Source organism: Sceloporus occidentalis, unplaced genomic scaffold (assembly GCF_023333645.1).
Source record: "Sceloporus occidentalis isolate IW3139 unplaced genomic scaffold, rSceOcc1.0.p SCAF_1, whole genome shotgun sequence".
Taxonomy (NCBI): domain Eukaryota; kingdom Metazoa; phylum Chordata; class Lepidosauria; order Squamata; family Phrynosomatidae; genus Sceloporus; species Sceloporus occidentalis.
The window spans coordinates 174,195,866-174,220,874 of record NW_028316981.1 but is presented as its reverse complement, the minus strand read 5'-3'; the positions used below and the strand labels follow the sequence as shown (position 1 = coordinate 174,220,874).

Here is a 25,009-nt window from a genome sequence, read left to right as displayed (position 1 = left end):
TGAATTCAATGAAGTTACTCTCATCCCATGCAAGTGTATACAGGGGTGCATCTACACTGCAAAAATAATGGAGTTAGATGCCACTTTAACTGCCATGGCTCCATCCTACAGAATCTTTGGATTTGTAGTTTTGTGAAGCACAAGCACTCTTTGGCACAGAAGCCTAAAGACCCTGTAAAACTACACATCGCAGGACTGCATAGGATGTAACACATAAAGTGGTATCAAACAGCAATATTTCTACTGTGTGAAAGCCTTTGACTTCACAGACTTATATAGGATTGCACTGTTGGCTGTCTGAATACTGATATTTTCCCCAGCCTCATTGAGTGCTGTCTTTTCCTTTGCTGCAACTGCTCCTGTTTCCTTACCCCAAAATTGCCCATACTCCAAAGCCAAACAGGGATCATATAGTGAATGGAATGACATCACCATGCTGGATCACACATAATCCACATCACTACAGGTGTTGATAAATAAAGTTGACAGTGAAGGTGCCCAATAGTAATTCAAAGAAATGAGAAAACTTTATTTTTTCAGGGAATGCTTAAATAATCATGAAAAAGTAAAGGCATATTAATATTCTCAAAACTATTTTTAGAAAAGTATAAATTAACCAAGTTCCTTTGGCAGAAGAGCATAGCACATCGAAGGCATTCTAAAGAGCTGTCTTTCTTTGGAAAAAGTAAACAAAATCCACCCTGAATTCTACAGCGTCCCTCACTGTCCCCACCTGAGCAACTTCTGTTGTTTAATATATTCGCCACCCCTGAAACAACTGTAGTGCTAGGAACTCTGTCTACTGTTCTCTGCCTCCTTGAATCAAGAAAGCTGATTCTATGTACAGCTGCCAACCTCTGCCTCCCTAGAGTGCTGGAACAATAATTTCAAGAGCCTTGATGATATTGGTGATTAAAAGATCAGTGGCAAAAATACATGCCTCGCATGCAGAAGGCTCATGATTTGACCTCTAGCATGGTCAGTTGAAAGCAGACAGCAGAAAGCTAAAATGACCAGTGATCAGGTGCACTATGAGTCAGCTTCTCACATTTCTATTTCTGAAGCATTATCTAAGTTCCCTACCATTCAAAATGGTGGGTAACCTATGGGGTCTGTGTCCCCAAAACCATTTAAACCAATAATAGCATTCAGCATTTACATGTTTCTTTCAGCAATCCTAACAGCTTCTCCAACACTCTTTCCATAGCTTTTACATTAAGGTTGGCCTAGCCTAGTGCAAATGAAGGGCTAAAGCTATGCCTGAAGTGCACACATTGTCCTGCCACTGAGTTCATTGCTTAAGTGACCTCTCATCCATCAGCTTTCTGGCTCACTGCTCTCCCTCTCTGAGCTGTAATGTTATACCAACTCTGGTAAGGAGTCCATGTAGTCTTCCTTTCCAGCAGAGCCCTTTTCTGTTTACTCGGAAGACTCTTCATCTGAGTCCTCACTGCTTTCATCTGGAAATGAAACTGATAGTGGAGATAGATTACTGTAATGGAAGAGTTCTTGATAGCCATCATGGTCTGGAACATCCCTGCTGGTGCCACTTGTGCAAGAAGTAAACCACTGCCGTAGGCCTGGCAATATAAGATCTGTCTTTTCCCTAGATTGAGCTTCACAGCAGAAGCAGGGGGAAGCCACAAGAGTTGACTCTGCCATGGTTGATTTTGAAGAGGCACTCTCCATTTTGGTATGGGAGAAGGGGTCTCCAGGAGTCACTGTGTGAGCCTCATCCAACCTGTCTTTGCGAGATTTTGCCATCACTTCCTGCACTATCCGTTCCAGGCGGCTCACGGGAATTTGCATATCAGACACCCCTGGGAGCCTACTCTGTCGGGGTGAGGTGTACAAACACATCCTGGAAACAGCTCTTTGCAGGCGCTGGAGTGGAGTGAGAGACTCAGGGCTGGAGGGAGCATTCCATAAAGCTGGTATTTCAGGGAAGGCCCAGAAGAAGTGGGCAGGTGAAATCTTCTGCACAGGGGTCTTAGACACGTATGAGTAAAGACAGAAGAATGCATCAGCCATTGCAGCCAGAGTCTGGACCTGCTTGAACCGACCTGTGAAAGAAACAGTGGGCAGAGTCAGAAGAAGAACAATATCAATCCAAGGAGACCTACTATCTAGATCCAAATGGTCTCCCACCCACATGACAGAGACTCTGCATACCCTTTACGCTAGGCCTGATCTCATTGTCCGCCTAATCATTGCTGCTTTGAGTCTTGTATGGTAGAAAAGCAGAAAAAGAAAGAAAGAAAGAAAGAAAGAAAGAAAGAAAGGAAGAAAGTCAATTCCTTTTTAATGGTCAAAAAACTTATTTTGATGTAGCAGTGCCTGTAATCAGAACTGGGGAATAATTGTTTAAATTTAAATGTTTCCCGTAATTGATAACAATTTAAACAGCCATGTTAAAGTCCTCATTTAAATCAACAAAGGATTGCAATGTTAATGGGATAATTGCGATTCCTGACTTCAGAGAGGGTTGATAGTTTAGTACTTTAGTAATTTTAACTGATTTGCTGTGAGAATTTAAATGCATGTTTTCCAAATGATTAACTATTAATGTAATGAATTAATTTGATGAAGTTCTCTTAAATAATCAAGGTTAATTGTTTTTGCTACATTAATGTTAAGTTAATCTTACAGTAACATTTCCAAGCTTTTCCTAGAACGTATAAGAAACTGAGGCAGGAGTTTATTATCAGTTGAAAGCCCACGCTCACCCAAGTTAGGGTCAGAAGGAGAGTCTAAAGGTAGATAAGAACAGATAAAATGGAGGCACTGGGCTGCAGTGGCTGGCTTTACAGCCTTTGACTGAACCACCTTTTGTCTAGCTCACACACACATCCCAAATAAAAAAGTGAATTGCCTCTCCAGGAAAACTGTGTATATTGTTTGAACATCTAAAATACTCTACGTTTCAAAACAATGCGTGAATTTCTGGACACACCTTATTTTGTTTGGTGTGGAGGGGGGTTCATTGTGGGGAAAAGTTTGGCATTTGGGGGAGTCCATATGGTCCCCATAGACTTCCAGCTGCATCCCTCACTCTCCACCACAGTTGCTTACCCCTGCTATAAGTGTTCAGATGCCCTAATATAAGAAAGAATAGACAAGATTGTCCTGAATATCTCTCCCAATGGAAGAGAGGTTTACACTGAGAGTTCCATCCTCACCAAGAACAAGGTAATATTCATAATTTGATTTAAATGAGTGAGATTTCACCTAGTGATTCATTCAGTCTTCACTTTGGGGCAATACTTCAATGCAGACTTCATTGCCATAGACTTCATGGCCTAATTATCAGATTTTAATTATCCTTTTCTCTCCAGACTCTATCTGAATGAAGAGTTCTACACACTTTTATGCCATTTAGGTTCACTCTAATAAAGGGCATAGATCAACTGTAGGTTTGCTTTTTACTCATGAACTACCATGAGGCCCCACAACCTTCTGTCAGCCATTTAACACTGAGGCCTGTTACAGACTGCCAAAATAAAGCTGCTTCGGGTCTCTTTGGAGGTATGCTGTTTAAATGATGTATGCATCCTAAGAATCCGGAAGTTGCACCAAAGCTGCACTCCAGTGCTTAGGAACAGAGTGTGGCTTTGGCGCAACCTCCGGACTCTTAGGACCCATGCATCATTTAAATAGTATACCTCCAAAGAGACCCAAAGCAGCTTTATTTTGGCAGTCTGTAACAGGCCTGAGTGACAGAAAAGATGTATATCAAAGGGACAACTTATTGCTTTGTTCCCTCCAAAAGTCAGGAGTAGATAACCTGTCTCTCTCCAGATGTTGGTAGGCTCTAGCTCTCAGCAATCCCAGCCAGATTAAACCAAGTGATGGGGGATGCTGAGAGTCACAGCACAAACACATCTGGATGGTAAAGTTTTACTTTGTCTCCCATTCAAATTTTATGAATCTTGATACATTCAGATAGAAAACATAGTAAAACAGAATCTTCATCCATCTTTCTCTCACACTTGAATTTTGTGAATTTCAATGAATTTTTTTTTTTAAAAAACACCCCCACCCCCAGCATTAACAACCAGATCTAAGGACCCAGGCATGGGAACTACTGTTTTGGAGAAACACTGGAAATGACTTATACTTGTAGTTTTTAAAGAAGTAGCCATGTTAGTCCCTTGCAGCATAAAAAGAAGGAAGGGAAGAGGGGGGGGGGGGGGGGAAGAAATGTGGCAGCACCTTTACAACTATTTGGTTTTTATTTTAGCATGAGCTTTCATGTATATAAGCCCACATCTCTGGATGCAATACTGAGTGGTATTAAGGTCTCATATATAAAGCATATTTATGCATTTGTGGGAGTGAGACAGGATGCATCTTTCAGGATCCTGTTACAATCAATCCCACTCCCAAAACTGTATAAACATGCCCTTTTAACCTGAGGCTTTGATATTACTCGGTACTGCATCTGAAGAAATTGGTTTATATCCACAAAAGCTTATATCAAAATTAAAACAGTTAGTCGTGTTGTAATATTATAATAGTTTAATTCCATTTTAATTGTTACTTTTGTAGGTTTTTAATTGTTCTGTGTTTTTAGACTGTAAGCTGCTCTGAGTCCCAATATTGGGGGGGGGGGGGGGGGTTAAGGTAACAACAGCAACAACAACCTTAACGGTGCTGCTATATTGCCTTTTTTCCCCTCTCTACACCCCTTCTGCTTTTTATGTCATATACAGGACTACATTACTTGTCCAACCAGGACAGTGGTGTTTACTCACATGAGTATTGGATTCTCAGATGTCATGGAGTCATAGAATCCTAGAATTGGAAGGGGCCTCATGGTCCATTGAGTCCAATCCCCTGCTTAATGCAGGATCACAGCTAAAGCAAAAGGAGAGGTCTATCCCACCCCCTGAGAGTTTGGACCAGAGATATACCAGTGACTGAACCCAACACCTTCTGCAGGCAAAGCATGTGCTCTGCTACTTAGCTGTGGCTTCTCTTGAGAGTAAGACCTCAGTTTTCCCTTTGAGATTACAACTGCACAAAACTACCATCCTGCCACACTTACTTGCTAAGATTAAACAGGGATCTTCCGTCTCAATCCGTTGCACCTGGGCTCTCAGGAAAAGTTGGAAATCAATGCCCTTGGCCTGGGATGGCACAGAGAAGAACCGGGCTGGGATCCAAGATGTGGCCTGTGGCTCCTCTTGGCTGAAGCCCAAATTACAGAGGATGGTCTCAGCATCAGCTTCACAGAGGTCCAACACTTCTGAGATACTACAGTGAGAAGGAGGCGGGGAATGTATGAATATAGCAAAGTCCCAACTGTTCATTACATTCCACAAAAAAATCAGCTATACCCACTGACTCATACTCTTACCTAGCTCCAGTCTAAGACAATACCAGAACACCATTAATTGTTCAAGTTTAGTAGTGCTTACTTCCAAGTAAGTAGGTGACTTAATGTCTGCACAAATTTGCCCTTATTTTGGTGCTTCACACACTCCTCAGAGATTCATATACCCTTATGTTGATGCCATGAAATTGTTCTAACAATTAAAAGAGCTTGATGAATTGTTGGATTCTTTCCCCAATCTTCTTTCAAATAACAACAGCCATGAGAATTGGGATTTACCACTAGTGCTATTTTGATCTCACACCAATCTCTTGAGCTAGGTTAAACTGTAACTGAATGCTTAGCCTAATGCGTTGCAGTACATTTGGAGTACAAGGCCCTTAAGCCATATATTCCCAGTCCAATAGTCATCACTGTGGTATGGTGAAGTAGGCATTAATGGCTGGTAACTTTCATATTGAGGTGTAGTGAATCGGCTGCACGTTTTATTTCAGATTTTAAAGGAGCTATCCAAGGTGATGAAACAACAACTTCTACTCCTACTCTCCTACTCCTTCTTTCTCCTTTTCGTCCTCCTCCATTGGAGTTTATTGGCAAAGCAAGGCATATTACTGCTACCTAATAGCATCTACAGAGAAGGCATAATGAACCCTGTCCATCACCAGTCACCAAAAATATCAGTTCAGCACCTTGGATAACTCCTTTAAAGTTCACAGAGAAGCCTGCAATAGATTCACTGCCTCAATAACATGGAAACCAGCAGCTGCCAAAGGCCATAGGTAACCCAAAGCTTCTCCCAAATATTCCTTGCTTACCTGGAGCTAGTCTTGTTAGTGCTGGCTGAGATGCCGCTGGAAGCCATGCTATGATCCAGATTAATGTGATGAGAAGGCCATTCACTACCTTTTGGGAACCTGCTATGGAAGAGAAAACAATGAAAAGAAGCTCTCTGCCCCATCTCATCTGGCCTGGAAAAAGATACCCACTAATTCAGGGGTGGGAAATACATAGCCCTCCAGATTTTATTGGACTGCTATTCTCATAAACCCCTTCTCCAACACCATAACTAATAGTGAGGGATATAGGAATGTCCAACATCATTGAGGGTGATATGTTCTCCATCTTTTAATTAAGAGTCTATATCAACCACAGTAACAATGATCTAATAACTATTCCTTCTCCACTGAGAAAGTGTCATTTTTAAGGAGTCTCAAACCAAGGAAACTCAGTATCCCCCTACAAATTTGGGGAAAGTGACTTTTATGGACTACATTCCTAGAATCCTCTGCCATACTGGCTGGAGGATTCTGGGAGTTGTCATTCAAAAAGCTGCTTTTCTATGGTCTGTGCTCACCAGATGAGAATTGCTAAAATTCTTTAGCGAAGACTCAACAGCTAAACAGATATAAAGTTGAATAATGAGTGCACAATGCACACATGTACACACATACTGCTACTTGGAAAGACCTAGCCTTTATCATCCACACTTTACCCAGATGCCCAGAGAAAAAAGAGAAATGAGGTTCGTTTGCTTGCTTTGATAACACCAAATTGCTGCTTAGGTTACCTGCAGTAGAATATATGAAATGAACTGGTAAAGTGTACTCAGCTTTGTCTGGAGATCAGGATTTGATTCCCAGCTCAGCCATGAAACCCACTGGGTGATCTTGGACAAGTCACCTGCTCTCACCCTCATGGGAAGGCAATGACAAACCTCATCTATACAAATCTTGCCACGAAAACCCCATGATAGGTTTGCCTTGGGGGCTCCATAAGTCAGAAATGATTTGTAGGTACACAACAACAAACTTAATCATGTACAAGTCTGGAAATTTTAGTCAAGAAATTGACCAAAAATACACTGGGTCAACTTATCTATGGGTTGATGTAAGTACTTTACCACAACTCTTATCAAAAAAGGAACCATACCCTTCTCTGAGTAGAGCAGTGAAAGGCAAGAGCTTAGTCTGTCTTGGGAGAACCCAAAAGAAAGACTGACCTTCTCTACTCTCTCTCTCTTGCAGGACCACTTCTGGCTCCCCCCCCCCCCCCCAGTTTATCTTTATATTTTTATTTACAGTTGTTAAATCACATAATTTGTAACATAGCATTTCTTATTTCTGGCTTTTCTGAACACCTGAGTGGGAAAACAATGGTGGTGGTTCTTTGATGCTTCCTCTCAAAAGACATTGAGTAGAGAGGGTCAATGAGAGAGCTTTTTAGGTTCTTCTGGGAAAGACTAAGCTGTCGCCTTTTGTCACTCTAATCAGAGGTGGGAATCGTTCCTGTTTTGATAAGAATTACTACTATACTCTTGCCTTTACATCCTTTTTTTGACATAAATGCATTTATTTCAGCCCTGCCCACATTGAGTCGCTTCCTCCACACATCAAACAGCCACCATTTACTGTAGTTTCCTCCTCACTCATCCAGCCTTTAAGGTATGCACAAGCAGTCATGCCTGCAAGGGGTTTGTAAATTCTTTTATATCATTTTCTTTTCCTTTGTTTTTTCTATCCTTTGTTACATGTTTTATCCTCAGCCATAATTTTCCCCCCAAACCTGCCCTCGACCTATACATGAGGTGAACTTATACATGAGTATACATGGTGCTTAATTATTACTTTAAATTTCGCAGCCATGATAAAATATTTAGACTATCATTCTATACTCGCTTATTCGAGAGTAAGTTCCATTTTACACATTTTACTATGGTAACAAGCTTTTTAAAAGGGCATTATTTATAAAATAAATAAAATAAAACTTTTATTTATATCCCGCTTTTCTGTGACAAGACAATCAAAGCGGCTTAGAACACATTAAAATCCACATTTATTTCTTGTATACTTAATTTTACTATGGTAACAAGCTTTTTAAAAGGGCGTTATTTATCTCTTGTATACTTAATTGCTGCTATTCTCTGTGTGTGCACCTTCAAGTTGCCTGTTGACCCCATGAATTTCATAGAGATTTCTTAGGCAAAGAATACTCAGAGGTAGTTTTACCAGTTCCTTCATCTGAAATACAACCTACAGCACCTGATATGTAGTCAGTCTCCCATCCAAGTACTAACCACAGCTGTCTTTGACCCTGCTTAGCTTCCAAGATCAGACAGGAGCTGGTGCCTTTGGGGTATTTAAGCCACTGTTCCATTTAGGCCTCCCTAATTTTAGAATAAAAATTTGATTTTTTTCCTAAAAAACCCAAATTAAATCCTGAAAAATGCTGAATTTCAAGATGTACAAAACCTTTGCTCCAGAAAGGATTAGCTTCTTGGCTTGTACCACTTACCTGGACTCAGTTCTGTCTTTGTCAAGTAGCAACATTGCTAGAAAGAAAAGAAGAAAAGGTGTTTATGAACAGTATTTATGCCAAATGCCTCCCTAATTAGCTGTCAGCCAAGAAGCATATAATAAACAAAATAACTTGTTTTTGATGATAGAGAGTTAAGGTGGATCTCATTCCCACCATCAGCCATTTTGAGTTCTGCTCTGTTACTGTTGTTTATAGCCCTTCAATAACCTTCACTAACTTTTGCCAAGAAACCTACTGGCACTTAATATCTATTGGCACTTAATTTAGTGTGCACATCCAAGAATAGAGTTCAGTTTGTAAGCTAAATAGCAATTTCATCTGCTTCCCAAGTTGAGAAAGTTAATCTTTGTCTCAGTCTCATCACTGCCATAGGCCCATCTGGGACAGATATAGGAAAGGGAAGTTGAAGGCTTTTGCTGCTGGCATCCATAGGTTTTTTGTGGGCTTTTCAGGCTATGAGGCCGTGTTCTATAAGAGTTTATTTCTGATGATTCTCCAGCAGGGTGATCGACTGTCAGCTGGGAAACTCCCTCACCCTGAGTGGTTTTCATTTGCATTTGCTGAGTCCTGGTTTTGGTGTTCTTCAGGACTGGTAGCCAAACTTTGTTTAATTTAAGGGTTTCTCCTTTACTGTTGAAATTGCCCAGGTGTTTATGGATTCCAATGGCTTCCCTGTGCATTCTAATCTGATCGTTGTTGGCATGGCCCAGAATTTCAGTGTTTTCAAACAGCATTTTATGTCTAGGATGGTTTATAACATGTTTTGCTACTGCTTATTTTTCAGGCTAACCCAGTCTGCTGTGTCTCTCGTGTTCCTTAATTTGTGTTTGAACACTGCATTTGGTGGTCCCTATGTAGACTTGTCCACAGCTGTACAGCATGTGCTAAACTCCTGTGGCTGTGAGAAGGTCTCTCCTGTCCTTCACTGAGTGCAGCATTTGCTGGATTTTCTTGGTGGGTTTGTAGATTGTCTGTAGGTTATGTTCCCTCACCAGTTTCCCTATTGTGTCTGTGACTCCTTTGATGTATGGTAAAAATACTTTCCCTTTGGGTGGCTGTTTGTCTTCACTCCTGTAGTCTGATGTCTGAGCTGTGGCTTTGGACATGTCTACACAGGGACCACCAAACGCAGTGTTCAAACACGAATCAAAGAACACTAGAGATGCTGCAGACTGGGTCAGACAGAAAAATCAGAAGTAGCAGAACATGCATAAAATGCTATTTGAAAACACTGAAATTCTGGACCATGCCAACAACAATCAGGTTAAAATGGACAGGGAACACATTGAAATCCATAAACACCTGGACTCTGTAGTTGAACTCAAAACTTTGAAAGTATGAGATCTTACTGCTTTAGTAGGACAAAACTTATCATACAAAAGTTCCTGGAAGCTACATCAGATTAACAACTTGATCCCTGTTTTGGCTCCATTAATTTGATATCACAATAAGATGAGCAAAATGGGGGGGGGGGGTTAGATGTAAAGATAATGGCTGGCATGTTGTAATGCAGTTATGGATTAATAAACTAGTGTTACAGATCTGTGACTGCTCCATGTTCAGTAAAACTACATAGTCACAATCGTGGCACTATTGCCATGATCATAAATATTCACAGCAGCCCACCTTAACAGCCAGCACCTACATCAAGCAAAGGATGTCTGTTCTGCTAGTGATCAGAGCACAAGGAAGAGGATGTTGCCAGCGCTCTCTGAGGAATTGCAATGGGGCTTTTGCTTCTGATTGTCACAGCCTCACTTGTTGGGATGGGGCTACAAACTTCCTCCTCTTGTGTCCTGATCGCCAACAGAACAAACCTCCATCACTCATTTTGGCTGCTGGTGATTAAGACAGGTTTGGGGATTCAGCCCAGGAGATATTACTTCATTACACATTGATAACTAAGTAGTCAATGTAGAATATTATTGGACAATTCTCACCATGAGAGGAAAGGCTAAAAACCTGCCTTTTAGCCAATGGCAAACTTTTTTTAATACTGAATTCTTTGCTGTTTTGTTCATGGAGTGCCCTCAGGACCACACCAGCTACTCTCTTGACACTGATATAGCACCTAATGTCAGAAAGGTCTATTTACTTCCCATTACATCTCTCATTCTTTACCTTCTGCTCCCAAGGTAAGATCATCTTCAAAGCTGGTTCTGTTGCTGAAGGATCCTGTAAAAGAAAAACACACCAGCCCACAATCATCCCAATGATCTTGAAGAGTATATTCAAGGAAGATGAAAGAAGATTGGATTAAGGTCAACAGACTAAGTGGCTTGCTCTATGAAATGTTATCAGGCATGTGGCATGATATAACCTTTGTTAGAGAGGCCTGGTTAAGGGTTATATAATTCCACAATAACAAAGAGAAGTCAACAACACACACAGTACAGATTGTATAAACCATGACTGCATCTGCTCTGCAGAAATAATCCAGTTTGACACCACTTTAACTGCCTTGGCTCCATGATATGGAATTCTGAGAACTGTAGTTTGTTGGGACACCAGCGTTCTCTGAGAGAGAACGCTAAATGTATCACAAAACTACAATTCCCATCATTCCATAGCATTGAGCCACGGATACTAAAGTGGTGACAAGATGGTTTATTTCTGCAGTGGTGATGCAGCCAAGGTTGTTTTATTTCTTTTTTCTTTTCTTTTTTTTTATAATTTTTATTGAGTTTTCTATTTCTACAAAGCAGAAAATATTAGTATTACAATGAAATAATCTAGCAAATCATAATTTCCATATTCGGATATTTCATGTTTAAAAAAGAAGAAAAAAGAAATATTTTCCATTTACATACATATCTTAAATAATAATAATAATGGTAATAATAACAATTGAGTAAATAAACAGATAATATGAAAAAGAAAATAAATAGCCTCTTTTTCTTAATTTTCTAACAGACATTTCCATTTGCGTTTACACTGTTGCACTGTTCTGCCGAGTGATGACATTGTTAGGTTGTCCATTATTGCATACTCATGTATTTTTGCTTCCCATTCTTTAATTGAGGGGCCATAGGGTTTCTTCCAGTATTTGGCATACACATTTCTAGCTGCCGTTATCATATAAATAAGTTTGCTGCTATCATCTCGATTCAACTTTAATATATTGGGATCGATTATATTTAATAGAAAGAGTTCCGGTGAGAAGGGCACATGTTTTTGCATATAAATTGTAATATTTTTATATATATTTTTCCAAAATTTCCTTACTACCTTGCATTGCCACCACATGTGAAAGAACGAGCCTGGTTTTTTTTTACATTTCCAGCAATTGATGTTATTAGAATTTTTAATTTTTGCCAATTGAATAGGTGTTAAATAACTCCTAAAGAACATTTTAAAATAATTTTCCTTCAAATTGTTACACTTTGAAAATTTATGGGTGTTTAGCCATGATCTTTCCCAACAATCCATTGATATATTATTCCCAATATTTTGCATCCACTTTAACATATTAATTTTCACAACTTCATTTTCCATCTCAGTTCTTAGGAGAATCTTATAAAATTTAGAAATCATATGTTTTTCCCCTCCTGTCAGTATTTTATCTGCGATATTCCCTTCATTTTCAAAGCCATAATTTTTTTTATCCTTTTTAAATTCCTCTACAATTTGTTTATAGCTAAACCAATGAATTGCAGTTCCTTCCTTCTCTAATTCCTCTCTTGTTTTAATTCTTACCCCTCCTGTTGTTTTTATTAACACATCGTTATAACAGATCCAATGTTTTCTTTTTATATTCTGGTGCTTGTGAAATGCTTCTTGGGTGGAGTGCCACCCTGGGAGTTTTGTATAAAAATATTTTTTAAAGGAATTCCAAACTTTAAAAAGAGGTTTTCTAAAAAAATGTTGATTAATTTCTTTCCTTTTTTTACAATCTTCATAATTCAAATATGCATGCCACCCCATTGTTAAGTCAAAGCTTTCTAAATCTATTATTTTTTTATTTTGTAAAAGGATCCAATCCTTGATCCATGTCAATGCACAAGCTTTGAAATACACTTCTAGATTAGGTAGGCCTAGGCCCCCTCTTTCCTTACAATCACACATTACCTTAAACTTAATTCTGGGTCTTTTCCCCTGCCACAGGAATTTCGCGATATCTCTGTTCCAGATATGAAATGGCTTCTTGTTACTCAATATTGGTATTGTTTGGAATAAAAAGAGCATTCTGGGCAGTATACACATTTGAATACATGCAATCCTGCCCAATAATGTAAACTGCTGTCTGTTCCATTTCTTAAGATCTTCTTTAATTTTTTTCCATGTATAATTGTAATTATTCTCGTATAACTCAGAGTTTTTTCCTGAGATTCTTATACCCAAGTATTTAACCTGTTTTATAATTTGGATTTCTGATTTGCTTTTAAGATCTTCCATCTCTTGTAATGATAAATTTTTAATCAGGATTCCACTTTTACTTTTATTAACTTTACATCCTGCTATTGTTCCAAAATCGTCTAATATCTCTTGTAGCTTATTTATACAATGATTAGGGTTTGCTAGAAAGACTACAAGGTCATCTGCAAAGGCACGAAGTTTGTATGTTTGATTATTGATTTGAATCCCCTGAACTGAGACCTCACTTCTTATTCTTCTGTTTAGCATTTCCATCACCATTAAGAATAGTAAAGGAGAGAGAGGGCACCCCTGTCTTGTACCTCTATTGATCTTACATGGCCTTGTTTTTTCTCCGTTTACTATTATCTGGGAGTTCTGTTTATTATAAATCATATTAATCCGGTTCATATAATTCCCTTGGATTCCACTTATTTTTAATACTTCTTTCATGAAATCCCAATCTACCATGTCAAAGGCCTTTTCCAGGTCTAAAAAGATCATACCTACCCTTTGACTGGTATTATGGTCACAATATTCCAGGATATCCAGTACCGTTCTAATATTATTTTTTAAATATCTACCAGGTAAAAAACCCGCTTGATCTTCATTTATCCATTCCGATAATATTTTTTTCAAACGATCAGCCTGAATTGAAGCAAAGATTTTATAATCCTGATTGAGAAGAGCAATGGGACGATAACTGCTCAGTATTAATGGATCTTTTCCTTCTTTCAGTATCAGTGTAGTTAATGAATTTTCCCACGATTGTGGATATTTACCTTGATCAATTTCTTGAAATGTTTTAAATAACGGTATTAATAAAATTTCTTTAAATGTTTTATAATACTTTGCAGATAATCCATCTGGACCTGGAGCTTTATTATCCTTTAAGTTATTAATTGCTTTATCAATTTCATCTATTGTAATTTTTGCATTCAGCTCTTTTAAGGCTTTCTCGGGAATTATAGGGATCAAATCTTTCCTTAAATATTGTAAAATATCTTGTTGACGATTGTTCTTTCCCTCTGTATTTTGGAATTGATTCTCAAAATATTCTGCTACCACATTTTTAAATTCTTTTTGTTGTGTTACTTCTTTCTTATTGACTGTTAACTTTACTATTAGGTTTTTTTCTCTCTCTTCCTTAATTCTTCTTGCCAGCCACCTTCCCGTTTTGTTCGCATTTTCGAAATGATAATGTTTTATATACTTAGATTTATTAAGCAGTTCCTTTGTGGCATTTTGGTCTATTTGGTATCTTAGCTTTTCTCCTTCCTGGATTAATTTTCCATTCTGTGGGTACCTTTTTAGCTCTTTTTCCTTTCTTTTAAGTCTCTCTATCAAATCTCTCTCTATTTTCCCCCTTTCCCTTTTTTCCCTAATCTCCTGTTGAATAAGTAAACCTCTTACTACCGCTTTACTCGCATCCCAAATGGTACGCATTTCCAAATTATCCGACATATTCTCTTGAAAGTAATATTTTAGTTGTTGTTTTAGTTTGAAGACTGTATCTTCGTCTGACAGTAAGTGGTCCTTTAATTTCCATGAATATTCCCTTCTAGCTTTGTTGAAGGTTAATTCCACCGGGGAATGATCGGATAGCAATCTAGGCAGAATTTCAATTTTTTGAATCTCTTTACACATTATCTTAGAGAGTAAAATAAAATCGATCCTAGACCAGGATTTGTATCTATTTGAAAAGAAAGTAAAGTCTGTATCCTTCCAGTGGAGTATTCGCCATATATCTATCAAGTTTAGATCTTGTATTAATTCCATTGCACTTTGGGGAAGTTTACCTTGATGTTTTTTTTTCCTATGAGAGGATCTATCTATTAATGGGTCGATTACCCCATTCCAATCTCCTGCAATTATTACCTTTTGATAGTCATACTCAAGAAGTTTTTTATGTAGTTTTTTATAGAATTTAGACTTGTGATCAAGGGGGGCATATACATTTAACAGCATAGCTTTTTCATTTTGGATTACTACTTCTACAGCTAGGTAATGACCATCTTTATCTGCAAATAACTCTTTTGCTGATTTTGAGTTTTTTACATAAGTCGCCACTCCCTTTTTCTTTTGTCTTTCACTGGCAGCTACAAATACTTTCCCTAATTTAGGTTTATCTAAAAGTCTTTTGTCTTTTTGTTGAATATGTGTTCCTTGTAAACAGACAAAATCCTCTTTAAGTTTGTACAAAAAATGAAAAATTTTACTTCTTTTAAATTTGGAATTTAAACCATTCACATTCCATGATATTAATTTACAAGACATCTTTCACCAGAGCAAGATTTTCTCCCCCCCACCCTATCTCTTTCCCTTTCTTCTCCTTGATTTTTTCCCGTTGTCCTGTCTCTTTCCTTTTTTTTTGTCTCGTTCTTTTGTGTTTCGTAGGGAGTATTCTTCTAATTCCGATCCTGACTCCTCCGTATCCTCCTCTAGCTCCCCTTCTTCAGATTCCTCAGATTCACTTCGTTTCTTAGCGGATTTTTTCTTTACCTTTTTTGCTCTATTTTCTCTATCTGACTTTGTATATCCTTTCTGGTCCTTCCCCACCTCTCCTTTGTCGACCCCCTCTATATTTAAATCTTTATCCTCTGATCTTTTTCTTTCGTTTTTTCTCAAATAATTTTCCAAAAATTCTTTTGCTTTTTGGGGGGAATCTATTAGGTAATTTTGGAGTCCTATGGAGAAGATAACTCCTTCCGTTCTGGCCCATTTATATTTTATATTACTTTGTCTTAAGTAGAAAGTTAAGTCTGAGTAGGGTTTCCTTTTTCTTAATAATTGAATTGGTAAATCCTTGAAAATCTGGAGTTCTTGCTCTTCTAAATAGAAGTTTTTTTTATAGTTTGTCTCAATACAAAGATCTCGAACTCGTTCCCTTACAAAATGAATTAAGATGTCACGTGGCAATTTTTTATTTGTGGCTATCCAAGAATTAACTCTATAAATCTTGTCAATTTCTAAATCCAGTTGTTCTGGCAGCCAATTAATGAACTGGGCCAAGGGGGGAATAATTCTTTCAACAAGGTCTTCACCTTGTTTCTCCTTTAATCCTCTAATTCTTAGAGCTTTCCCTTTTAAACGGTGTTCCAAGGATATTCAGGAGTTTACTTCAGTTTGTAATGCTTTCTCTAATGTCTCTGTTTTCCTTTGTAAAACTACTGTGTCTCCTGCTATATCCTGCATTTTCTCTTTTATTTCTTGAATTTCACCTGTAATATTATTAATACCCTCTTTAAATTGTTGGAGCTCTTTTTGTATTTCTTTCTTAATTTCCTCCCTCCATTCCTTTAGCTCAGATTTAAGTTCAGCTCTTATTTCAGCCCTTATACTGTATCTGCTCTCAGCCTTTGTATTTCTTCTAAAATTATTGAGTTGATATTTTGGGCCGCTACTGGTTCTTTTGCATGTTCCTCTAATGGGGTTGAGTGTAGTGGTTCCGTTTGTTCCATCCTGATTTAGATTTACTCTTTCAATTAACTAACTACTCATAATTGTCTTTCTTACTATTACTTTTACACTTTTCTTTACACTTCCTTTGTAGTTTCCTCCCCTCTTTTGCCTTTTCCCCTTATTTACCTTGATACAGTTACCATTTAATTCAAATCTAAAATTGACATTGTCAGAGAGAAGATTTTCTATTATTATTATCAAGCAAATTCTACTGGAGTCTGAGGTTGAAGCTTCCCACTCCCTAAGAAGAAATAGGTTAAGGCTAAACTTCAAAGCACAAGTAGGGCAAATTTTACAATCATCAGGAAAGTTTTTACATATAAGTAAAAGAAAATTTTCAGCAATTCAGAGTTTTCCAAACCTGTTAAGCAATTTCCAATAAATCTGAATTTGGAGCTTCCCACCCCTCATAGCATAGAAACTTAATCTATACTTTGATTCAAGAAGCCCCAATTTCCAATCCTCAAAGAGAAAATTTGCAGCAATTCTAAATTTTCCAATATTGTCAAACAGTTTTCAATGAGTTCTAAAAATTGAGAATTCCCACCCTGCAGTATCAAATGGTCTTAATCTAAATTATAAGGCACGTGTAAACTGAATTAAAGCGTAGCTATGCCCTTTATGGCAGTTCGTAGTGAAGTTGGTTGGTTCTAGAAGCGCCAGGCTTCTGGGGGTCTAAAGGTCTCTTCTTAACCCCTCCTTCAAGATGACAAGGATATTCATCTAGTCTTCAAAAAAGAAAAAAAAAGTTAATTGAGTAATTTGTGATTGTCTCCGAGTCCAATCTTCCAGATTGGGCTTTTCACTGTTGATTTTTCAACAGCAACACTTCACTACGTTCTTTGTGTTGGGGGGTTAGCCTCAACACAGAAAGTTGCTGCGCCTTGCTGATTGTACTAAGCGGCTATTGGAGGAGGTATTGTTATTTGTTGTTATATAAACCAAAAAGTAAAGAGAAAAACAATTTTTCTTTTTTCCGCCCTTATATAAGTTCTTTACTATTTTTTATAGCTTCTCTATTACCTTTCCAAAATAATAAAATAAGATAGTAGGGAAAGCTGTAGCTTTTAGCTATAGCTTTGCAGGTCCAGCCGCTCTCGCGTCTCCGCGTCTGCTCCCTCTTCCTCCGCTCGTGGAGAGCCGGTTGCAGGGCTTGGCTTTGGGGCTTTTAAGGGCCCCGCTGCGCTCCGCGTCTGCGTCCCCGTGGAGGGTGGTGTGTGCGCTGGGCGTCTGCTCCCTCCTCCTCCGTTCGTGGAGAGCCGGTTTCAGGGCTTGGCTTTGGGGCTTTTAAGGGCCCCGCTGCGCTCCGTGTCTGCGTCCCCGTGGAGGGTGGTGTGTGCGCTGGGCGTCTGCTCCCTCCTCCTCCGCTCGTGGAGAGCCGGTTGCAGGGCTTGGCTTTGGGGCTTTTAAGGGCCCCGCTGCGCTCCGCGTCTGCGTCCCCGTGGAGGGTGGTGTGTGCGCTGGGCGTCTGCTCCCTCCTCCTCCGCTCGTGGAGAGCCGGTTGCAGGGCTTGGCTTTGGGGCTTTTAAGGGCCCCGCTGCGCTCCGCGTCTGCGTCCCCGTGGAGGGTGGTGTGTGCGCTGGGCGTCTGCTCCCTCCTCCTCCGCTCGTGGAGAGCCGGTTGCAGGGCTTGGCTTTGGGGCTTTTAAGGGCCCCGCTGCGCTCCGCGTCTGCGTCCCCGTGGAGGGTGGTGTGTGCGCTGGGCGTCTGCTCCCTCCTCCTCCGCTCGTGGAGAGCCGGTTGCAGGGCTTGGCTTTGGGGCTTTTAAGGGCCCCGCTGCGCTCCGCGTCTGCGTCCCCGTGGAGGGTGGTGTGTGCGCTGGGCGTCTGCTCCCTCCTCCTCCGCTCGTGGAGAGCCGGTTGCAGGGCTTGGCTTTGGGGCTTTTAAGGGCCCCGCTGCGCTCCGCGTCTGCGTCCCCGTGGAGGGTGGTGTGTGCGCTGGGCGTCTGCTCCCTCCTCCTCCGCTCGTGGAGAGCCGGTTGCAGGGCTTGGCTTTGGGGCTTTTAAGGGCCCCGCTGCGCTCCGCGTCTGCGTCCCCGTGGAGGGTGGTGTGTGCGCTGGGCGTCTGCTCCCTCCTCCTCCGCTCGTGGAGAGCCGGTTGCAGGGCTTGGCTTTGGGGCTTTTAAGGGCCCCGCTGCGCTCCGCGTCTGCGTCCCCGTGGAGGGTGGTGTGTGCGCTGGGCGTCTGCTCCCTCCTCCTCCGCTCGTGGAGAGCCGGTTGCAGGGCTTGGCTTTGGGGCTTTTAAGGGCCCCGCTGCGCTCCGCGTCTGCGTCCCCGTGGAGGGTGGTGTGTGCGCTGGGCGTCTGCTCCCTCCTCCTCCGCTCGTGGAGAGCCGGTTGCAGGGCTTGGCTTTGGGGCTTTTAAGGGCCCCGCTGCGCTCCGCGTCTGCGTCCCCGTGGAGGGTGGTGTGTGCGCTGGGCGTCTGCTCCCTCCTCCTCCGCTCGTGGAGAGCCGGTTGCAGGGCTTGGCTTTGGGGCTTTTAAGGGCCCCGCTGCGCTCCGCGTCTGCGTCCCCGTGGAGGGTGGTGTGTGCGCTGGGCGTCTGCTCCCTCCTCCTCCGCTCGTGGAGAGCCGGTTGCAGGGCTTGGCTTTGGGGTTTTTAAGGGCCCCGCTGCGCTCCGCGTCTGCGTCCCCGTGGAGGGTGGTGTGTGCGCTGGGCGTCTGCTCCCTCCTCCTCCGCTCGTGGAGAGCCGGTTGCAGGGCTTGGCTTTGGGGCTTTTAAGGGCCCCGCTGCGCTCCGCGTCTGCGTCCCCGTGGAGGGTGGTGTGTGCGCTGGGCGTCTGCTCCCTCCTCCTCCGCTCGTGGAGAGCCGGTTGCAGGGCTTGGCTTTGGGGCTTTTAAGGGCCCCGCTGCGCTCCGCGTCTGCGTCCCCGTGGAGGGTGGTGTGTGCGCTGGGCGTCTGCTCCCTCCTCCTCCGCTCGTGGAGAGCCGGTTGCAGGGCTTGGCTTTGGGGCTTTTAAGGGCCCCGCTGCGCTCCGCGTCTGCGTCCCCGTGGAGGGTGGTGTGTGCGCTGGGCGTCTGCTCCCTCCTCCTCCGCTCGTGGAGAGCCGGTTGCAGGGCTTGGCTTTGGGGCTTTTAAGGGCCCCGCTGCGCTCCGCGTCTGCGTCCCCGTGGAGGGTGGTGTGTGCGCTGGGCGTCTGCTCCCTCCTCCTCCGCTCGTGGAGAGCCGGTTGCAGGGCTTGGCTTTGGGGCTTTTAAGGGCCCCGCTGCGCTCCGCGTCTGCGTCCCCGTGGAGGGTGGTGTGTGCGCTGGGCGTCTGCTCCCTCCTCCTCCGCTCGTGGAGAGCCGGTTGCAGGGCTTGGCTTTGGGGCTTTTAAGGGCCCCGCTGCGCTCCGCGTCTGCGTCCCCGTGGAGGGTGGTGTGTGCGCTGGGCGTCTGCTCCCTCCTCCTCCGCTCGTGGAGAGCCGGTTGCAGGGCTTGGCTTTGGGGCTTTTAAGGGCCCCGCTGCGCTCCGCGTCTGCGTCCCCGTGGAGGGTGGTGTGTGCGCTGGGCGTCTGCTCCCTCCTCCTCCGCTCGTGGAGAGCCGGTTGCAGGGCTTGGCTTTGGGGCTTTTAAGGGCCCCGCTGCGCTCCGCGTCTGCGTCCCCGTGGAGGGTGGTGTGTGCGCTGGGCGTCTGCTCCCTCCTCCTCCGCTCGTGGAGAGCCGGTTGCAGGGCTTGGCTTTGGGGCTTTTAAGGGCCCCGCTGCGCTCCGCGTCTGCGTCCCCGTGGAGGGTGGTGTGTGCGCTGGGCGTCTGCTCCCTCCTCCTCCGCTCGTGGAGAGCCGGTTGCAGGGCTTGGCTTTGGGGCTTTTAAGGGCCCCGCTGCGCTCCGCGTCTGCGTCCCCGTGGAGGGTGGTGTGTGCGCTGGGCGTCTGCTCCCTCCTCCTCCGCTCGTGGAGAGCCGGTTGCAGGGCTTGGCTTTGGGGCTTTTAAGGGCCCCGCTGCGCTCCGCGTCTGCGTCCCCGTGGAGGGTGGTGTGTGCGCTGGGCGTCTGCTCCCTCCTCCTCCGCTCGTGGAGAGCCGGTTGCAGGGCTTGGCTTTGGGGCTTTTAAGGGCCCCGCTGCGCTCCGCGTCTGCGTCCCCGTGGAGGGTGGTGTGTGCGCTGGGCGTCTGCTCCCTCCTCCTCCGCTCGTGGAGAGCCGGTTGCAGGGCTTGGCTTTGGGGCTTTTAAGGGCCCCGCTGCGCTCCGCGTCTGCGTCCCCGTGGAGGGTGGTGTGTGCGCTGGGCGTCTGCTCCCTCCTCCTCCGCTCGTGGAGAGCCGGTTGCAGGGCTTGGCTTTGGGGCTTTTAAGGGCCCCGCTGCGCTCCGCGTCTGCGTCCCCGTGGAGGGTGGTGTGTGCGCTGGGCGTCTGCTCCCTCCTCCTCCGCTCGTGGAGAGCCGGTTGCAGGGCTTGGCTTTGGGGCTTTTAAGGGCCCCGCTGCGCTCCGCGTCTGCGTCCCCGTGGAGGGTGGTGTGTGCGCTGGGCGTCTGCTCCCTCCTCCTCCGCTCGTGGAGAGCCGGTTGCAGGGCTTGGCTTTGGGGCTTTTAAGGGCCCCGCTGCGCTCCGCGTCTGCGTCCCCGTGGAGGGTGGTGTGTGCGCTGGGCGTCTGCTCCCTCCTCCTCCGCTCGTGGAGAGCCGGTTGCAGGGCTTGGCTTTGGGGCTTTTAAGGGCCCCGCTGCGCTCCGCGTCTGCGTCCCCGTGGAGGGTGGTGTGTGCGCTGGGCGTCTGCTCCCTCCTCCTCCGCTCGTGGAGAGCCGGTTGCAGGGCTTGGCTTTGGGGCTTTTAAGGGCCCCGCTGCGCTCCGCGTCTGCGTCCCCGTGGAGGGTGGTGTGTGCGCTGGGCGTCTGCTCCCTCCTCCTCCGCTCGTGGAGAGCCGGTTGCAGGGCTTGGCTTTGGGGCTTTTAAGGGCCCCGCTGCGCTCCGCGTCTGCGTCCCCGTGGAGGGTGGTGTGTGCGCTGGGCGTCTGCTCCCTCCTCCTCCGCTCGTGGAGAGCCGGTTGCAGGGCTTGGCTTTGGGGCTTTTAAGGGCCCCGCTGCGCTCCGCGTCTGCGTCCCCGTGGAGGGTGGTGTGTGCGCTGGGCGTCTGCTCCCTCCTCCTCCGCTCGTGGAGAGCCCAGGTTGTTTTATTTCTTGGTGTGGGCACCAAATTTTCTTGTTTTAGTATATCAAGTAGATATGAAGCATGGAACAAACTGGGTGGTGGGGAAAGAAAAAAGAAGTGTGTTTTGTATGTCTCATGGCTACTGAAATGACAGGAGGGCTCATAGTCCAGACTCGACGGGGGTCTAGGGGGGTCTAATCTTCACATTTTTTGATGAGTTTTGGGAATATCGTAGAAATGTAGCAGCAGGGGGTCCACCAAAACCAGTAAAATTTTGAAAGTGGTCTATGAGGAAAAAAAGTTTGGGAACCTCTGGTCCAGAAGAAAAAATACTAAGATGCACTACTGTTTAAGTTAATAAAACAATTAATTAATTAATTAATTAATTAATAGGCTGCTTGATTTGCAGGCAATGGCCAGTGAAATCTCATGAATCAGAGGACGGGCTGGTGAATAAGACTTCCAGTACCAGGGTCATTGCCCTGAACAGTTAGTTTCCTTCTTCCCAGATGATAAGCAAAAGCTGTGTAAGTTCTGCAAACAGGAGACATCATGAAAATTTGCTCTATTTGATTATATATTCAGGTTGCAGGGTTCATTTTTTAAAAAACAGAATGTAGGTTATAATAAAATATAAAACTATGTGAAATAGTTTTAGTATTTAGTGCACATAGCCCTGATACTATATTTGGCCAGACTTTTTGTGAGGAAGGAAGGAGCCTTACACTGTTCCAGCAAGTTGGGCATCTGACAGCCCTCCAGGTGTTTTGAATAGCAAATCTCATTAGTCCAAGCCAATACAGCCAGTGGTTAGGATTGCTTTGAATTCCAGCCCAACAACATCCAGAGGGCCCCATGAATGACAACCCAGGAATATTCAAGCCCATCTCTCTCTCTTTATTCTCAGAAAGACAGACACAGTAAAATCCAAGGAGCACAACACTCAGCCTATAAGCCACATACATTTGTGTCTATCTCCCTGCACCTCATTTTCTGCTGAAGTTGCCATTGTATGTCAACAGTGCAATGTTAACAACCAACACACACATATACAAACAAAACATGTTCATTTTAAAACATGGGCTCAGGGAATGCTCCATCATGTATCCTCCTTTGAAACTGAATTTCTGCAAGCTGCCCTGAAGTGCTGTAATTTGGCTTCAAGGCAAGATATACACTTCATTCATATTTTCTTTTCCAGTGAAAGTGTTTTGCTCTGGTTGGCATCACACCACCAAAATCACCCCCGTGGCTTGGAGTATCCAATTCACTGATCCCCAGAGGTTACCCATCCCTGCAGCAAATAACAGAAGAGGTGGAAAACACTCACCACAGGCCAAAAGGGCAGGGATGCTCTCAGCCAAGGGCTCCACTGAAGAGCTGAAAGAAATGGAAAGTTGCATCATTTACAATTACTTTATTGTAATTTAATTAAAAGTAATTCTACATAACCTACAACCACTTAGTTTCCAAATAGAGCCACCCCCAGGGCAAAATAAAAAACAGAAGATTCAAGTAGATTAAAGTCAAAACACAATCTGACACCCAGGGAAACCTTTCTTAAAGCAAAATATGCCAGTGTTTAAGCTTCACACGTTTTAGAGTGCATTTTCAGTGCTAATAAAATTACTCTTCTGGCCTTAGATGTATGATCTAACAACAAGGATCCCAGTCTATACCTTAAGAGGCCTCTCCCTCAGGCCTAAGGGCACACAATATGTTTCATAGGTAGTTACCTCATGTTGAATGAGACCAAAGGTTCATCTAGCTCTGGCTCAATACTGTCAATTCTGACAGTAATTGCTTTCTTCAGGATTTCAGGCTGGATTGCCTTCCAGTCTTACCTAGAAATTCCTGTTTTACCTTTTATTTGACTATGCAAATGTCAATCAAATATGTCCATATAGCTTGATCGTAATTAGTTCCCAAAATCAGAAATGATCCAGTGTGTTCAAGGAGGACACTAGAACCCGGATCTTCCATAATCCAACACTCTTTTACTACTACACCACATTAACGTTCTCTTTATGATGATCACTGTGCACCACAAAGGTGAGTTTAACTCTTCCTTCCACCCAAGATCATGAAATATATTGTCTCTTCTGCACTATCAGTTTGGGGAAGACAGAATCATAGAATCATAGAATCATAGAATCGTAGAGTTGGAAGACACCACTAGGGCCATCCAGTCCAACCCCCTGCCATGCAGGAAATCCAATTCAAAGCATCCCTGACAGATGGCCATCCAGCCTCTGTTTAAAGACCTCCAAGGAAGGAGACTCTATCACCCTCCGAGGGAGTGCATTCCACTGTCGAACAGCCCTTACTGTCAGGAAGTTCCTCCTAATGTTCAGGTGGAATCTCTTTTCCTGTAGCTTGCATCCATTGTTCCGGGTCCTGTTCTCTGGAGCAGCAGAAAACAAGCTTGCTCCCTCCTCAATATGACATCCTTTCAAATATTTAAACAGGGCTATCATATCACCTCTTAACCTTCTTTTCTCCAGGCTAAACATCCCCAGCTCCCTAAGTCGTTCCTCATAGGGCATGGTTTCCAGACCCTTCACCATTTTTGTCGCCCTCCTTTGGACACACTCCAGTTTCTCAATGTCCTTTCTGAATTGTGGCGCCCAGAACTGGACACAATATTCTAGGTGGAGCCTGACCAAAGCAGAATACAGTGGCACTATTACTTCTCTTGATCTAGACACTATACTTCTATTGATGCAGCCTAAAATAGCATTGGCCTTTTTAGCTGCCGCATCACACTGTTCACTCATGTTCAACTTGTGGTCTACTTGGACTCCTAGATCCCTTTCACACGTAGTTTCATTCAGCCAGGTGTCACCCATCCTATATCTGTGCATTTTATTTTTCCGCCCTAAGTGCAATACCTTACATTTCTCTGTGTTGAATTTCATTTTGTTAGCTTTGGCCAAGCTTTCTAGTCTATTCAGGTTGTTTTGAATCTTGATCCTGTCCTCTGGGGTATTAGCTATTCCCCCTAATTTGGTGTCATCTGCAAATTTGATAAGTATGCTCCCAATTCTGTCATCCAGGTCATTGATAAAGATGTTGAATAGCACTGGGCCCAGGACAGAGCCCTGTGGGACCCCACTGGTCACTTCTCTCCAGGATGAAAAGGAGCCATTGTTGAGCACCCTTTGGGTTCGGCCGGTCAACCAATTACAGATCCATTTAACAGTTCCTTTGTCTAGCCCACATTTTACAAGCTTGTTTGCAAGAATGTCATGGGAAACCTTGTCAAAGGCCTTACTGAAATCAAGATATACTATATCCACAGCATTCCCTTCATCTAACAAGCTGGTAATTTTATCAAAGAAAGAGATTAGATTTGTCTGGCGTGACTTGTTTCTCTGAAATCCATGTTGAGTTTTTGTCATTATGGAATTGCCATCTAGATGTTCACAGACTCTTTGTTTAATTATCTGCTCCAGAATCTTTCCGAGAACTGATATCAGACTAACTGG

The 25,009-nt window shown here is 43.5% G+C and overlaps 1 protein-coding gene across 1 annotated transcript in view; it reads right to left on the bottom strand.

The window, feature by feature from the left end:
• Nucleotides 1-545: 545 nt before the first annotated feature.
• Nucleotides 546-25,009, bottom strand: part of TESPA1 (thymocyte expressed, positive selection associated 1) — a 41,880-nt gene continuing 17,416 nt past the window's right edge. The window contains exons 4-9 of the mRNA XM_089509261.1: nucleotides 22,852-22,901; nucleotides 10,772-10,825; nucleotides 8,627-8,663; nucleotides 6,151-6,252; nucleotides 5,048-5,256; nucleotides 546-2,063 (exon numbers count right to left, since the gene is read on the bottom strand). Of these exons, the coding sequence (XP_089365387.1) occupies nucleotides 1,420-2,063; nucleotides 5,048-5,256; nucleotides 6,151-6,252; nucleotides 8,627-8,663; nucleotides 10,772-10,825; nucleotides 22,852-22,901 (1,096 nt within the window). The 3' untranslated portion in view covers nucleotides 546-1,419. The remainder of the gene's footprint in view (nucleotides 2,064-5,047; nucleotides 5,257-6,150; nucleotides 6,253-8,626; nucleotides 8,664-10,771; nucleotides 10,826-22,851; nucleotides 22,902-25,009) is intronic.